An 18,186-nucleotide genomic window follows, 5' to 3' on the forward strand; every position below is an offset into this window, starting at 1 on the left:
TCTAATTGTCAACACACACACACACACACACACACACACAATATGTAGACGGAATAAGTTTGACTAAACAGTAAACGTTTCCTAGTTTACCAAAATGTTTTGAAGCTCCCTGCTTAATTTAACCTTGGCTTGATTGCAAGACGGACACAAGGCCAACACTTCACCTGAGGAGAACTCTGTTGGGCCGTATTGGCGGGTCTGATGTAGGCTATGGTTATGAGTCGCAAAGAGTCATTTGCACCAGATTAGGCTATGTCCGTGTTCTCCAGTGACTCTACAAATGACAAGTTTTCTGTCCTAATCTTTTCACCGCGTAGAACTCGTCGTGTGCGCTTGATCTAAAGATAGTGTTTTTTTAATGTTGAAAGCCGTGTCCCTGGCAAAGTGACACCGTGCATGTTGTCTTCTAACTTCCAACTCGCGTGTGGCTATTTTGCCGGCAAATTTAATACGGCTACGGATGTGCGGAGTGGTGCTGCACGTCAGCGTTACCAGAGGACCGGTTTTACTAGTTCACAGGGTGCTGCCGCAGTTGCATTTTCAAAAGATTCCACCTCGGTAGGTGGTTTCAAAAGTTTATGTTTTCAAGCCTGCGTTTGCTGTTGTCATGTCAATGATAGGCAGCACCCGCAAAAGTATTTTTGTGGACACCGTTACCGTTTTCCAATGTAAACACCACCTAAGCTAATGACACAGCCTGATGAATCTAAAATGCATTTCACATTCACAATACAGCATGGTAAACAATAATTTACTTTCCTCAGAAATGTATATTTAATAACGATTGACACTTTGAACACAATACACATTTTGAATATTTCAGAACATAACTGGAAACCACTATTTATGATCAATAGGCACAGCAAAATGAAGGCCAGCTGGTGACCAAGGCTGCGTTCACACCATATCAGACGGTCCGGCTAATGGCTAGTGGAGTTGGGAAGTTTCACTTTATCAAGACATTAGACCTTGTAACACCTCCCTGTGTCTGGTTGGTCGCTGGTAGAAGCTACGCCGTGATTGGCTGCTGCAGTGCGACGTAGGGCTGCCACTCTCCAAAAGGAACCAGCCTCATTCAAATGAAGAGAAAAAACTGTTGTTTTGCCGCACCGCCTGATTTGGTGTGAATGCAGCCTAAGGCATGAGTTAATGTGAGGTACTGTGCAGCAACAGGACACAACAAATATGTTACTGCTGGAAAAAGATCCAACGATTATCTCTCACGGCAACATCAAATCAAGGCAGGGCAAAACACAAACAAAGCTTTGTCAAAGAGCAGCAGCATATAATGGAACACAACTCCACGTTTGGCCAGTCCATCCATTTTCTTCAACACAGTTTCAGGTAAAGTTATTGAATGTAGCTTAATGAGCACAGTTATTCCATAGAAAATGCTTGTGGATGAAAATGTGCTGTAGTTCATGAATAAAACCAATATCATCTATTGTCCAAGCAGGTTTCAGCTTTCTTTTATAAATGGATGAGACAATGTGTCGATTGCAGCAGCATGCCTTAAGGGTGAGCAGCAGTATTTCCATTCAAACAAAATAAGCTGTATGTGGGTCTCAGATTAGAAGACAAACAACCATCTTTATCACTAAATTGAATACACAAAGCGTGACAAGCATAAATAAGAATGCAGCTGCCCAAAGAATTTGGCAAAACTTTTTGGAATGAGCTAAAAACCAGAAGGACTATACAATGAGCTAAACCATTTAGTTGTAAGTCTCTTTCATGCCATAACCAGCTTTAAATAGTTAAATAGCTTGGTTGACACCCTCCTCCAGTATTTAAAAAAGTGTTTGGTTTTTCATATGTTAACAGAAAACTGTCATTTTCTGGAAGACTTAATTCCTCACTGAAAAAAAAAGATTAATCCGACATAAAATACAAAAAAAAGAAAAAAAAAGGAACCCTTACTCCCGTTTCTTGTGAAGCAGAAGAAGACTAGCAGAGCCTAGCGACTGCAATGATCATTTCATCTTTCAATTCAACCAAACTAAACAAGTAGTTTGGTATTTATTAACTATAATGTGAGGTTGGTACTGATTTAGGGAACTATATTTAATCTAAGGCATCATCCTCTGGGTAAAATGCTTTTATCAAGCAAGCTTCTCAGTTGAATCAAGGATACATTTGGATTTAATGGTTGTATAATCTTGAATTTACTGTAATTTGTCTGCATTTTTTATGTAATGATGGCTTTTAATGTAATACACAATAAAGTTCACCTCAAGGTAAAAAATATATATGTTGAATGCATAATATATTATAATTTACTGTTTATATAATGTGACATAATGTATCCTCCCTGTGCCAACTAGACCCCTTCCCTTAACTATCAAAAACTGGAATTATTCTCACTTGTTCCCCATCCATCTACTAAGATGGACAGTTGTATTGGTGACCATGCATGGCAGCACAGTGCATGGATGACAGTGCATGGATGGACCAGTATTGCCGTCCTTTGGTACTGCCATTCATTGGGCAAAATAAATCTCTTTTTCTGGCAACAGATCCGTCTGCATATTCATAAGGTCAATACGAGCACATTTTAAAACAGTGTTCTGTCACTGTGGGCACATTACATAGAGTTCACTTAATCACAAAGAGGAGAGTTCAACCAAGACTTCAAAATACAAACACATTATTTTTTCCAGCCCAACAACTTAATGCAGCATGGTCAACGACAACAAAACAACACAACATTATACAATAAGTTAATAAGCATTATCCACTTCACATTATGCACAAATATCATGCAAATGTAGCCACATTATAATTACTTATCCGTCATATTAAAATAATGAATAGATTATACAAATCCAATACATAAACATCATTCGTATTAAAATAAAGAATCTGTACAAAACCTTTGTCATCTTTCTTAGGATTTTTTTTTTCACGTATAATATAATAGCAAAAAGTAAAAAAAATAAATATCCTATGTACAATCACACAAGCCATTCCAAAGTTATGGTCACTGCAAGAAGAAAACACAAGGCACAATAAAACATGTTAGTTCAAACCACGGTGAAGTTACATGTTGCATACAATATGTGAGATGCTACAGTGATGAGCAACATAGTGTTAAACTTTCCAACTTACTTTATTCCAACATCCCGGTACAGGTAAGCCATCGTCTCCCTGAAAAACAGTAAAACCAAATGTTAAGTTAAAAATACTGTGCTGTTATCATGCAACTGTGTAGCATAAAGCATACAAAAGCAGTTTACAAACACAAGACCAACAACATTTTTCTTTTTATATATACAGTGCATACAGAAAGTATTCACAGCGTTTCACTTTTTTTTTTTTACACATTTCGTTATGTTACACCCTGGAATAACGCTGGATTAAATACATTTTTTTCCCCTCAAAATTGCACACATAATACCCCATAATGACAACTTTTTAAAGGTTGTTTGAGATTTTTGCAAACATATTGAAAATAAAAAAAATAAAATATTATACTGTATGTACATAAGTCTTCACAGCCTTTGCTCAAAACTTTGTTGTGGATACCTTTGGCAGCAACTACAGCCTCAAGTCTACTGGAATATGAAGCCACAAGCTTGGCACACCTATCTTTGGCCAGTTTCGGCCATTCCTCTTTACAGAACCTCTGGAGTTCCATCAGGTTGGATGGCACAGCCATTTTCAGATCCCACCAGAGATGTTCAATGGGATTCAAGTCTGGGCTCTGGCTGGGCCACTCTAGGACATTCACAGAGGTGTCCTGAAGCTTCTCCTTCGATATCTTGGCTGTGTTCTTAGGGTCGTTGTCCTGTTGAAAGATGAACCGTCGCCCCAGTCTGAGGTCAAGAGCGCTCTGGAGCAGGTTTTCTTCCAGGATGTCTCTCTACATTGCTGCATTCATCTTTCCCTCCATCCTGACTAATCTTCCTGCTGCTATAGAAAACATCCCCACAGCATGATGCTGCCACCACCATGCTTCACTGTAGGTAGGCTGATGGTATTGGCCAGGTGATGAGCGGTGCCTGGTTTCCCCCAAACATTCACGCGAAAGAGTTCGATCTTTGTCTCATCAGACTGTAACATTGTGTTTCTCATGGTCTGAGAGTCTTTCAGGTGCCTTCAAACTCCAGGCGGGCTGTGGTTTACGTCTGGTCACTCCATCATACAGTCCTGACTAGTGGAGTGCTGCGCGATGTTCGTCATTCTGGAAGGTTCTCCTCTCTCCACAGAGGAACCCTGGAGCTCAGTCAGAGTGACCATCAGGTTAATGGCCACCTCCCTAACTAAAGCCCTTCTCCCCCGATCACTCAGTTTAGAGGGACGGCCAGCTCTAGGAAGAGTCCTGGTGGTTCCAAACTTCTTCCATTTACAGATGATGGAGGCCACTGTGCTCATTGGGACCTTTAAATCAGCAGAATATGTTCTGGACCCTTTGCCAGATCTACAGACAATTCCTTCAACAATTCCTTCAATGCTTGTTTTGTGGTCTGACATGCACTGTTGACTGTGGGACCTTATATAGACAGTTGTGTGCCTTTTACAATTGATGTCCAAACAACTGAGATTACCACAGGTGGACTCCAATTAAGCTGTAGAATCATCTCAAGGATGATCAGTGGACACAGAATGGACCTGAGCTCAATTTTGGCTGTGAATACTTCTGTACAAGTGATTTTCTTACTTTTTTTTAACTTTTAATACATCTGCAAAAATGTCAAACAAACTTTTTTTAATAGTCATTATGGGGTTCTATATGTAGAATTTTGAGAACGTAACGAAATGTGTAAAAAGTGAAGCGCTGTGAATACTTTCCGTATGCACTGTAGCAGAGTAGGAAGAGTCTGGCCATCTTGGGTGTTGGATGATGCTGTTCTACTCAGGGCCTACACTTTATGTTTCGACCGTTTGTATTAAAACGGTTACTAGTCTAAACTTCCATCCTCTGAATAATTGTTGAATTTTTTATTTGTTTATAAAAAATGTATAGCTTCAAAGTTGACTTTTTATGTAGTCTGATTTTCATCATAAAGAAATGGTTGCATCCAAATATTTGTTGTCGAAGTGTTGCATGCTCTGCATTCAAATGTTCAAAAACCTCATAAAATGATCAATCCTAATCTAAAGAATGTGATCTATAGTCAATCTATGATGAATTAACTGAATATGAAGCCATGTTGTGTTCTGGATGGCAATGAGTTCTCAATATGCCTCAGTTATTTTTGATCAATTGACAGGCCTCTGCTTCACCATAGCTAGATTCATGGCTGTTGTAGTAGTTGTAGCCATTTTCATAAAAAAAAAAGACAGGATAAAAACTTGACATCACATATTATCAAAATATTCACGAGTACAATATTTTTAAGTTTAGAAAACATCAAATAATATCATCAAAAATGACCTTTGCAGTTACTTCCAAACACAGTACATCCCTAAACATAATTTGCATTCTAAACGAAGTATTCATATACAGGTGCATTTAAAAAAAAATACTTTGAAGAAAGTCGACCTTTCTGTATTAAAAATAACTTTTTCTGATTGGTTTCATGTTATATTTAATATTTGTATCATCATATTATCATCTAAATCAAAACGGCCTGACATATTACACTTTGTGTAACAAATGTACAATATATGAAAGTTTCACTTTTGAATGGACTTTTCAATAATATATTTTTTTTATATACACATATTGTTTTGTTGCTATTTATATATTTTTTAATATAAATACAAAAAAATAAGGCCATGATCAACAACATTAGCAGCCCATATTTAGAAATATGTTCAATACATTGTGGCACAAATTTGGAATCGACAGCAAATTTGGCAAGATAGAGACACAAAGGTGCATCTCTATGGCAGACAGCATGATGTTGGCTTTTCCTAGTAAAGGAATACTTTGGAAAGAAACTGTTGACCAATAGAAAAATCCCCTTTAGCATGTTACTCCTTGTCACTTAAGACAAGTGTGGCATTCAAATAGTGTTTTAAGTAGTGTAGTGTTTACAGTAGTGCCAATAACAGGCTGCTAATTTCCCATCATATCATGTATTTCAGTTAGCAAGCTGAGGTTTCACACTTGAATTTACATGTGTATGTGCAACGACAAAGCCTTACCTGTGAAGATGAAATTCAGAAATGTAAGAGAAGTACATGATCAACCCCTTAAACCATGACCAAGGTACCGTCCAATACCAGATTTAACCACCTAGCCCTAGTTTAGCAAACCAGAGTCATCTTGGAAACTAAGCGTTTGCTATAAATGTTCTGAGAATTGCTCAGGACAAGATGCATCTCGGAGAAATAACATGCTGCCCACTAAAGGTCCCACCAGGAAACAGGCTTGCTTTGACCAAATAAACCCATCTAGCTCTTACTGCTCCTTATCACCTGTGGTATGTGTTGCCTTGGAAATTGGAAAGTGGTGCTCCATGCAAGAGATGCTAGTACACAAGGTATTATTATGAAAGATGCTGGTAACATAACAATTCAAGCTTTCAAATGTTAAGATTATTTATTTTAATGTAATTGTTATTCATTCAAAATAATAGATCTGCATGTGAATTTAGCATAGAACATTTTAGTAGTTGTGATAAAAAGGTTGAATGAAACACAAATTTGTATTGAGAAGGAAAGGCTTGCTACTGTTAGTAATACATGAGTTCATTAAGGCTTATTGCTCATTAAGGCTTATTGTTAGTTGAGTCAACTACAATCAGTAGATTTAAACTTCTATTAGTGCCCATAGTTGGGCATGAGGTTAGCAAGAGGCATGCTGGGAAAATGAAGGGAAAGAAAGAGCACCATACCACAGCACAAGGGGCATCCAGCCCATCCAGGCCTGGCAAGCCCGGTTCACCTTTCTCCCCTTTAAAGCCTCGGAAACCCTGTTTGTGAAATCAACCATTTAAAAGCAGTTTTGCAGTTGGTGTCTAGTAGAGGGGTTGTCCTCCACTGCTTGATGGAGATTGGATCTCCACTTCTGTCCACTGGGTGACTGGATGAAGGTCTCCTAAACATGCAACCTGAGAGAGGAACTAGGCTCACTGAGAAAAGTTGGACAGTTAAGAGTCTTGATCTTCTGCTACCAATTGGATCTCTCTGTGTCCCAACAAGGTGTTTTTAGGTTCTGGTCAAGTTTAGGTTTGGATCAGAAAGAGCAAGCTGAGATGGTGAGGGCATGTGATTAGGATGTTGCCTGAATCCCTCCAGAGAGAGGTGACTAAATACTTAGGACTCTGTCCATACTCATCAGCCTGGTTCCTTCCCTTCTGATTACTGGGGAAAGAGGCTCCTGAGGCAGGATTGTGGTCTGTGCTCCATTCAATTGATTTTTCAGATAACTCCATTTCCATCATTATTTCACAACTTTAACTTTTCTGTCATGGAACTTATTTAATGGATCAAAACATCACATTTTAGAATCTGGTCAATTCCACAACATATCTTCTCATATACCTGTGACAGCAGAATGGGACACTTTGACCAAACCCTGCCTTAGGTTGATTAGGAACATTTAATACCAGAGCCAAAAGGAAGGTGACTTCTGAATACAACTCTTCCAGAACATGAAGCTCTTTATGATGACGTTGTATTTCTTAGACTGTGCTCCTTCCCTTTGCCTCTTGGTTCCACATTACACTACTGACATACCAACGGACAGGGGGCATCTAATCCTGGTGCTCCTTGGTCTCCCTTATCCCCTTTGGCCCCCCTGTTGCCTTTCTTGCCCCTCTCTCCCTGCAAACAATAGCGTATTAAACAAAAGACAAACTTTAGTCCCCCTCATTAAGCCACACATAGAGAAAACGTTTGTTTCCCCTAAAAATGACATCTTTCAGGTTTCCTACCATGTTGTCATTTAGACAATTTAGACAAATAAGAAATATAGTCCACTAAATAAGTGTGGTGTGCTTTGCTGCTATTTTCAAAAGACACTATGAAATGTAATGTATCTTTAGTGGGAAAGGAAGGTGAGTAGAGGGAGTTAGGGATGAGAGATTAAAGCCAGTGCTGTTGATGAGCAGGTTTCAACCCAGCAGTTTATCAAGGACTGACTATGAGCTAATGTAGACCTACAGTAGAAGTAAGTTTTAAATAATTGTGAGTTATAAGTGAGAAAGCTGTTACATGTTGATCTTAATATTATCATGGAAAATAACTTACAAAATAAATTCTGCCTTCTTGGTAATGGGGGCAAACATTGATGCTATCATGGAGGAATTGAAAAATACTAATTTCTCATTAAAGGGTAACTTTTGTTTTTACACTTCAAAATCTGTTTACCGGTGTTTGGGGAATACTACTGCATGTACGAAGAAGAATGGGTCTAACCCTAGTACATGCCTTGACTGTGTACGGTCAATGTGCTAAATTGTGTCCCAAATAGTTACACAGATTGTCAGTGGTCCTGAATATAATGTGAATTCCTGGATATTCAATGTTCATCTGCAATGGTCTGTAGTGCTCCCAGTCTCATTTACTCAGGCCAACACATCCCGTTTGCATGGTTACACTACATTTAAGTTAAACATTTCTTAACATTTTCTATAAATGCAGTTGCAGGAACAATACTTCCCACTGCTATCGTTTTGTTTTGAACAACGTTTTCTCTTGATGCATGGACAGCTGTTTCCCTCCTAGTCTGCTCTGGACTGTCACAGTGCCCAACCATCGTCGGTATATGGTTCTTAGTTTTGAAAAATTCTATAATTATAAATTAAAACAATTTTTTTTTGAGGCTCCTCATGGGGAACTGTTGAAAAACGACGCTGGTGCTCAGAAAGAAACGCTAGGTGTACATGGGCACTAACAGAGGCTCATGGTTAGAAATGCATTTCCTGCAGTCACTGTTAGTGACATTCAATGTGCTTTTTACTTGACAGAGTGTTTGATGTTTAAACTTTCAGTCTGTATAGAGGTGTAGAAACAAAGCTAACTCTTCACAAATGATCTGCTTCACATTTGTTGGTGCTCTATAGCCTCTATGTGTGGTATACATTTTGAACAGTGATGTAGAGCACTGCTTGTGGGATATGGGTGAAGGGGGGGGGAGGGGTTGGAGGGAGTACATGAAGGCTTGCGAGGGAGAGGTCATGTTAAGTAGGAGTGGGAGAGGTAAGGAGGAGAAGGATTAACCCAAAACCAGATTAGAATGCAGGAGGAGGAGGAGGGGCCAAGGTTTGTGAGAGGGAGAGAAGGCAACCCCAGCAATTAACAAGAAGAAACAAGGGAAGTAAAGGGGATAGGAAGACCTGCGGAAACAAAGGAAGACATGACAAAGAGTGAAAACACCAACACTATCCCAGAGCTTTGTCTTCAGCACCTTCAACTGGACAGTCACAGTCACATTGATTTTGTTTATCAGAGGCATATTCTTATGGTTGGCTATTGTTTTAGATTGAAAATATTGCATTCTTTGACTCAAGTCCAGTTGAATGTGCTGAAAGAGCTCTTGGTATGTGAAGACTTAAAAGATGGGATTGGCAGGATTAAAAGAGTCACAGGTTAATGGGAGGGAAACAGAAACATTCTCTTAGAGGAAGGGTATGTCGACTTTACAAACAGATTCTCTGATACACAGTAACCTGGTTATGATATACAATCACAATATCATTTTTGCAGAGCTGTTTTGACATTCAGAGGTAATAAAAGGAATTCAATATTTTTGGAAACTACCTTAAAAAGATGGAAATCAATGACATGTTTGTGTATTAAGTACAAAGCTATGGTGAGCCTTGCATAGCAAGACTGGAAGCAAGATGGAAATCAAGTTTGTACATTTGTCCTGTGCTTCTGTGCTGCATCTCTGGCTGAAGGGCCGGTAGCCAGATAGCTACCTGAAAGTGACAGGAGGCAGGTGCACTGCATTGACTGCTATCTAAAATACTCCCAGCATGTAACTCTTCTTACAAACCCTTTACTGTTTTTTTTAAATTGTACATCTTTGCTCGTGTATGAATAGAACAATTAAGATAAATTGTGTTAACTTGCGGGCTTGAGTGGTGGTGGTAGGTGTGTATATATATTAATTTAAGACACTGTCTGGCTTGCTGCTTTCCCCATTTCAATCTTTATGTTAAGCAATGCTAACTACATTCAGCAAACAGTGTCCTTTTGACACACAGCAGCATCAGACTATTTGAGTGACTGGTGTCACATAAGGACGTTGATGCAGGTTAAGCTGCTGCACAAGAGACTCCACTTTTGTAAGAATAATTCACGCACAGCATAGGCTTCCAAATGTACACAGCCCGGCCCAAAAAAAGTGTGACTTTCTTTTGGCCAGGCAGTGTATAAGTTTGTTGGTATTTATCACAGATAATATTCAATAACTAAATATAATTTCACTGTGTTGTGTTTCTGGTCATCTAATGAATGTAGGTGCCATATTTACTCTTCTTTATTCCTCTTTTCTTCTCTGCTTAATGCTTCACCAACATCTTCCACTTCTTACACAAACTGATTTGACACAATTGTATAAAAAAATTGATTATATCAGTTTAAACGCAAATACATGAGATTGATTTCCATCTCTGAATTGCAAGCTTACACCAAGTTCTATTGGTACACAGAAGGATTGCTTGATGCACACGCAGCTGATTAATAAAGATGGTTCTCTTGTGCTTTTATGACCCGCAGTTATAAAACAAAGCCTCAGAAAGGCAAAAAGACATCTTAGATGTAAATTATGCGGGATCATTAACAAAGCAAACTATCTGAGACGTCTAGCTTTCTTTTGATGCATGATATCAAAGGGAGCATTTAGTTCATTGATATTCAGCTCTCTAGTTCTCATCTGCTCCTTGAGAGCATCTTTGAATGTGTCACAGCTCTGCACAAATGTCCTATTATGGCTCCACAAGGAAGGTGCAACAATGGCAGGGGTTAAATAATGTTGTGGATGTAAAAACTAGCCTGCCCTATTATAATATGAAATAAGAATGCTAAGTTCAGTTACTAAATATACAAAGTAAAACCATATAGATAACCTCCTTTGTGTGGATTACACCAAAACAATCTAATTTAGCCAAACGCATGGTTATACTGTCTTTATGACTGGCAAAACATTATGGGAGTTATCTTACCCTGTTTCCTTTGAATCCTTGTGGTCCTACTAAACCCTGAAAAAGAAATTAGAAATAACAGAGTGAGAAATATCCATATGTATTACACTTTGGCGAAATATGCTTTTTTGCTGACTCTCAAACAGATATTAGCACTGATTCATTCATTTAGATTAGGCAAAAGAATCAAAGTTGGTCTAGGAAGAAAGTTGAACCTTTCTCCACAATGCAATGCAACATCATGAACAACCTGAACTGAACTGAAACAACACATCAGATAGATCATTTTCTTATTTTTACAGGAAAAAATAATGGTTAAAAAGTGAAGTAAGTGGTATTCTGCTCGTGGTGAAGTGGTTAGATCCCCCTCCACTCATAGAGGCTCAGTCCACGTCGCAGCAGACCCGGGTAAGAATCCGGCCCAGGTCATTTTCTGCATGTCGATGAAGCTTTGCAAATGCAAAACAATTATCTTAAAAAAAGGGGCAGGTTGTTCCCCTGTTCCCACTGTGGAAGAGATGTGTCATCTGAGACAGTACCTCCACACCCAGAGTGTTCAGTGTTTCTGGACGGATCTTATCAATCCCTAGGGCTCTGCCTCTATCATAGTCGGATTCATGAGTTCCTCAAAGTGCTCCTTCCGCCGCCTGATTACTGGTCAACAGTGTTACATCCTTACTCTACATAGCTTGGATGGTTCTCCGTTTCTCCCTCCTGAGGTGCTTAGCCTTCTTCCAGAAGCACTTTGGTGTATACCGAGAGTCCTTCTCCAGTCCTTCATACATTAACTTAAATGAAGTGAGACCAACCCTAAGCTGTGTGCATAAATGGTGACACAAGAAATGGACTGGTGCTGGCTGGCCCGCTACCAAGGAAGACGAGTCGACCCACTACGAAATGTGAGTTTAGTTAACCCTATTCCAAATAACAAAGCATTATCCCAGTACTACCTGTCATGGCACTACACATCCTGTAATTTTGCACTGGCTATACTAGGATTTAAAGTCATATTAAGGTTTTCATCTGGCGTAGAAGTATATTTCCCAAAATGTTGGGCAGTTTGTGATAACCACCTCTGAACATTTTGTCTGACAACATAGTCATTGTACCCTGGGTATGTGTTTGAAGCCCCTAATCAACTTGTTTTAATGAATATATATATAACGAAATGACAGACTTACAGGGATGCCTTGAGGCCCAGTTGGTCCGGGTAATCCTATATCTCCCTTTTCAGCCTGTAGTAGGAGACACAATTCAAAATGTACTATATATTGTCCTCAACCTTTATATATATATTTAGAATATAAGCAGAATAACACAGAGAAATACTCACTCTCTCTCCCTTTGGTCCTGCTGGCCCTGAAACACCTACTGGTCCTATTAGACCCTTTAAAAAAGAACAGGGGGTTTTAATGAATACCTGTTAAAGGATGCAAACAGAGGAAACTAGGGAAAATATCACAATTAAATGCCTCAAATCAGTAACTCAACAAGCTTTATGAAACACATGAATAGATGTCAAAAAAGATAATGAAATCGGCTATTAAGGCCATTTTTTTCCCCTAACCTGGAGGGACATAAGTAATGGTCTTTTCTGACACTTAATAACATTAGCACACCAAGCTTGTTGAGATACTGCCCGAACCGTTAAAAAGGAGGGAAATGAATGTAACGTCAGCTGCAGTTCTTTGTCTGAGTTGCAGGCAAGGATTGAAGAAGATGACGCAGCACTTCAGGCATATCCAGTAGGTACAGAGCTAGAAGGAATACAGCGGCCGAATGCACCGTATGACATGTCAACATGCAGCCACGAGCATCTCTGCATGCTCCTTTTGGAGAGTTTCTTAGCTATGGTAACTTTGCAGCCCACTGCTGACACAGGAGCATGAGGCAGGAAACCATTGAGGGAGGATTGAGGACTGAGGATTTGATTTCATTTATGGTGCTCAATCTGTAAACACTGATAAGAAAGCCAGTATTCACATAGTAGCTGGCCGTCTCCAGTATTATAATTTTAAGACTTAAAAACAGACAAAAAAACATATCACAATAAAAGTATTTTATTTTGTGATCTGTTGCCTAATTTTAATGTTAACACTAAATGTCTTTCCATTCGGATTTCTACCCTGTGTTTCAGTGGTGTTTTCCTTTTGGTCTTTAGATAGTTCGTAGATACAGTATGTCTGTCGTAGGCCTTATTGGTTGTACATTTCCTCTCAAGGGACTTTCTATTTGTCAGGCTCAGAGCTCTGTTTTGAAATACCTGACACAATAAAGATATGTCCAGGTGACCAGTGAATTTGACTTCAAACTTAAAGCTCACATATTATACACTTTTCTGTCAATATTATATGGTCTTAGAGGTCCCTAATAAGTTTTTCTTTAGTTGTTTGCTGAAAAAACCGTTCAGATCATTTATTGTAGTATGCCTATATACCCTGATGTTCAGCTAATCTCACGATGGCCTATTTTTGAAACCGAGCTGCAGCTCCCCTCGTAAATATACAATCTATGAGCTTCCCCCGCCCCTCTCTGGAAGCGACGGGTCCATAGCCTGTAGTAGTAGCCTGTCCACAGTGCCTGTACTGAATGTTAGCACGGAAGCTAACGGCTAAAAATATCACGAAAATCAGTGAAAAAATTAGCTTCAAAGTTAGACTTAAACTCTATTACCTTCCTATCTTTGGAGTTTCTGTACTGGTATTGTCTGTCTTATTTTGTTATATTTCTTCTGCTATTCTTAAATTAAAATCTCACAACATACAGTATAAGCTGAACAATATATCCACAATAGGCTTATCATGATACGTTGACTAAGTCTATAGAGGTAATGTCTGGTTTTCATGTATTGGCTGTGCAAAGCTCTTCTCTGCTTAATCTCGGAATTTGAAAAAACACTTGAAAAAAATGATCTTGTCATCATATATTACACACTATGTAGAAATGCAATGTTTGCCATGAAAATATATTCCCTGTGACAATGCATCCTCAAAACCCCAACCCTGAACAGTGCTTTCTTCACAGAGCTACTTTAGGAAGGAAAAGGAGACAGGACGAGCATAGGAAGCAGACAAAGAAAAAAGCAAGCAGACAAGGACAAGCAGACGTGGCAGACAACAGGCAGGCTATGAGCAGGAGAAGGGGTGAGGGGGAACTGGACTTGCACCACTCACCACTGGACCAGGTCTGCCGTCTAACCCATGAGCCCCCTGTATAGCGTGGTGTACAGTTAGAGAGCAGAGATGATGGGGGGGAGGGAAGGTGTGGGAGTGAAGCTGTGACTCAAGTGATTTCAAAAACCATATTCAGATGATGACAAATAAAAGGGTGGATAAAGTGGTGGAGGTGGAGATATAAAGTGAGTGAAAGTCATTGTGAGTAACTTGTGTGTCTTGTTGGTGAAAAGTCCAGGGCCATGTAGTTGCTCTTAGTAGGCTACTGCTCTGACTTTTATTTTTTTTTACTGAAGTTATATTATTATAAACATCATGTTTGTAGATGTTTGTATGGAAGTCATTAACAACACAGTTTAGGATGATCCTGATATTAATGCTGAATGGCTTGTTCCCAATACAGCCCACCATTATTCAGTCTAGTAAACATGTCTCTTTTTGTGTGTTCAGTTAGTCTTGACTTATCTTAATATCATGTCAACTAATCTCATGATGAGATTATAAGAGAGATACAGAAACACTGCAAGTAATACAGTATGAACCAAACATACAACGCAATAGAGCTTTCCTTTAGCACACTTCAAAACTGATGAGCACACTGGTTATCAGGAAAATGCTTAAAATAAGAAGTATATAATATAAGAAAACTGCAGTCAGAAAATTAAGGCAGAAGTAAACAAAGTTATCTAATTTTCAAACATGAGCAATGGAGGATACTCCCCCCTAACTACTACTGCTAATAGCATTTCTGTATTTCATATCTGCAGTGTTTCTTTATGTCCTGTATTTGATGTCAAATGGTTGAATGTGTTTCTTAATTTGGTTCTATTTGATCTATTTGAGGTATTTTTTTTTCTAAAAGCTAGCTTTGTGCTGTCTATGGGATAAATATGATATTCAAAAATAGATTTGAGTAGTGCATAGTGTCTTTTAATAGATTTTAATGCACTAAGTTCCCTTGACCACCATATATTAAACTGATTTGTGTTGATATTCTGTCCAACCTGATCAGCTGGAATATTAATGTTATTCATTAATGAATATTATTATTATTATCATTATATTCATTTTATTATTATTATTATATTAATTTAAAAGAACAACATTGCTCTATTGAAAAGTAGCTATTTCAAAGCCCAACCAACAAATCAATACTTTACACAGATGAGACCAATTGATATAAAATAAAATATAAAACATGAATAAAAACGACAAAATGTAAAATGTGTGAGAGTGTTATGTTAATGATGAACTAGTTTGGAACACTCTGCCCTTCCATGCAACATTTGAACAGGATTACAGTGACATAGAAGCAACATCTAAGACGTGATACATCAGTCAGTAACATAAACTAGGGTTAGAGCAATATTGTTTTTTTTTCATAGCTGATATTGTCTAATGCTAACATTGCTGTACTGAAGCAGTGACATAGTCCGTTAAATTATAAGATCGTGTAAGAATTTTACAACACAGTGGGGGGCCGTATATGCGTAATTTGTAATTTTCATTTCAAATTGATGTGAAAGTTTTGTTTTCACATCTAAATTGAAGGTACAGGTCTTTAGAACCATTTTGTTTGTTGAGTGTCAAGAGAACAGAACAACATTTTTTAAAACCTGAATTACCGTAAGACCTGTATTATTCATTTGTGGCCCTTTTAAAATTAAATAAAAATTTGGTCTGGTTTCTTGACACTCGAACCAAAATTGTGTACAACAAAACTTTCGCATAAACTTGAAATGACTGAGGGTCCAGGCACCCTATCTAACAAGAGGGAACCCAAACAGAAGATACAAAGTCAAAGAATCCTCAAATGTGTGAACACAGTGAATACAGTGTACTTACAGGAAGTCCAAGATGGCCTCTGTCTCCCTTGTCGCCTTTATGACCCGCTGCTCCCTTCTCTCCTCTGATGCCGATACCTGGTTCTCCCTGACAGACAGGGGAGAGAAAATCACATCCTTACAATGTTGAATGCGTAGAATGTTGGCAACACATACTGTATATGGAGGCAAGAATGACTGACTTTAGGATAAGGTGAAAATTATTTCATGGACATAAAATCTCACCTTAGGCCCTGAAGGTCCCTGGGATCCCTGGATGGAACAAAATAAAAGTGAGATACTGGCACAATCTATACTGTCTTCAAAATGTTTCTCCTGCCCACCACTCGTACGTATGAGAAAGGCCAATCTCAATGAATAGTAGAAATACAAGTGTGTCATGTTTTAGGGGTGGGCCTAACCACTACCTCCTTTCAGATAACAATACAATAGGATCCTATAGCCAAATGTGATTTTAAAATCCTTGGCTGATTCATTGAACGTGAACATTCTTACTTGTTCATACCACTGCCCACCTTGAACCTGACCTGAGGCCTGATCCATCAAATGAACAGAAAACCTTTTTTTTAAGCATGAGTTGATCTAATCTGATCTGAGTAAAGCTTCCTATTTGACTCACTGCTGGGCCAACAGGTCCTGCGGGTCCTTGGGGCCCTGGAGGACCATAGATCTAAATGAAGAAACACACAGAGAGAAGCAACAGGTTTACATTCTGAAAAAAGGATCATAGAGAATGTTGGGCAATTTACCACAAAGCACATTAACGAGACCTGTGGATGAGACCAAGCCTTACCATCTCTGACCTTCCTCCTGCTCCGGCTTCACCTTTAGGACCCTGGGACAATAGAAGGCAAAGAAGCAGAAGGAAACATAGTTGAGGTTATATCATATTGTTATATGCTAAAAACTGTATAAAAACATGAATCAACACAGCACTTCTTCGCACAGCACTGAGTGTGAATACAAAGTGTAATCCACTGCCCCCCCCCCCCCCAGATCAGACACAGAAAGATGAAGTCTGAGGGGCACCATTGCGTACCATTGCACCAGGTAATCCAATGGGGCCAGGGGCCCCTGTAGCCCCCTTCTCACCTGTAGGGCCATCTAAACCCTATAGAACAAGGAAGAGGAGATAGACATCACAATAACGGCAGAGCGTTTCACTTAAGGGACTGACCAGTTGATCCTCAGATTAGAATCCAAGAATTAAAGGCAAATGATAAAGTTTGTTTTTTATCCAATCTTAGCATTCATGACCAACACCTTAATGCAACCAGCAGCAGTGACACTATAACTCCCTCAATTGGTATTTTGTTTTCCATGGCCCATTCTGTCTTGCCCATGTACAAGTATTTTGTGTTTAAACTGTGTGTGAAAGTTAGATGCTAGTCCTGCGGCTGACATGAAATGATGAGGAGACAACATTTTCCAGCTACCAGAGCTTTCCCAGCCCCCTACCCTTCATAGCAATAGTTTTTGGCCTAGCACACACAAGCTCCATCACTGCTGCTATTGGTACGTGGCATGTGGAACGGTTCCATCCTCCGCTGTGAAACGGAAGTGTATTCATTCAAGTACTGTACATGTACAGAATATGTTTTTTTCATTTTACGCTACTTTAGACTTGCACTCCACTAAATTGGACAGAGAAATATTATACTTCACTACTCCACTACATTTATCGGACAGTTTAGTTGCATTTAACTGTAATATTTTCATCCAATACATTAAACTATTCAACAGTACACAAAGAGGTTAAAATGTGGAATCTATGCCGCTGTGAATTAAAAGTTCAACTCAGTTTCATTGCTGGGGTCTCTTCCAAACGAGTGAGTCTGTAATTAGATAATAAGAGGGCCGCCTGAGAGAGCCACAGCCTTCTTCCCTGTGGTTAATGACTGATGTGGGACTGTTGCTGAGCTCATGCTGCCCCTGCTAATGCAGTTATGTGCTGTGGTGTGGTGTGTGCCATGTGCTGCACAGAGTCACTTACAGGTGATCCAGATGAACCCGTGTCTCCCTTGGGTCCTGGGAAGCCCATGACACCGCCTTCTCCTCTGGGACCTTCAGAGCCGGCTAGGCCTGCAGGGCCAGGCTCTCCGGGCTTCCCTCTGGGGCCCTGACAAC

General features: G+C 39.2%; 1 protein-coding gene across 1 annotated transcript in view; it reads right to left on the reverse strand.

Annotated features, from left to right (window-relative positions):
• Positions 1-767: 767 nt before the first annotated feature.
• Positions 768-18,186, reverse strand: part of col13a1 (collagen, type XIII, alpha 1) — a 100,061-nt gene continuing 82,642 nt past the window's right edge. Inside the window, exons 28-40 of the mRNA XM_080036671.1 lie at positions 18,053-18,178; positions 17,099-17,170; positions 16,853-16,894; positions 16,679-16,729; positions 16,285-16,311; positions 16,061-16,147; positions 14,216-14,251; positions 12,376-12,429; positions 12,224-12,277; positions 11,064-11,099; positions 7,630-7,716; positions 3,109-3,147; positions 768-2,983 (exon numbers count right to left, since the gene is read on the reverse strand). Of these exons, the coding sequence (XP_079892797.1) occupies positions 2,981-2,983; positions 3,109-3,147; positions 7,630-7,716; positions 11,064-11,099; positions 12,224-12,277; positions 12,376-12,429; positions 14,216-14,251; positions 16,061-16,147; positions 16,285-16,311; positions 16,679-16,729; positions 16,853-16,894; positions 17,099-17,170; positions 18,053-18,178 (714 nt within the window). The 3' untranslated portion in view covers positions 768-2,980. The remainder of the gene's footprint in view (positions 2,984-3,108; positions 3,148-7,629; positions 7,717-11,063; positions 11,100-12,223; positions 12,278-12,375; positions 12,430-14,215; positions 14,252-16,060; positions 16,148-16,284; positions 16,312-16,678; positions 16,730-16,852; positions 16,895-17,098; positions 17,171-18,052; positions 18,179-18,186) is intronic.

This window comes from Ammodytes marinus, assembly GCF_949987685.1.
Source record: "Ammodytes marinus genome assembly, chromosome: 11".
NCBI classification, from domain to species: domain Eukaryota; kingdom Metazoa; phylum Chordata; class Actinopteri; order Uranoscopiformes; family Ammodytidae; genus Ammodytes; species Ammodytes marinus.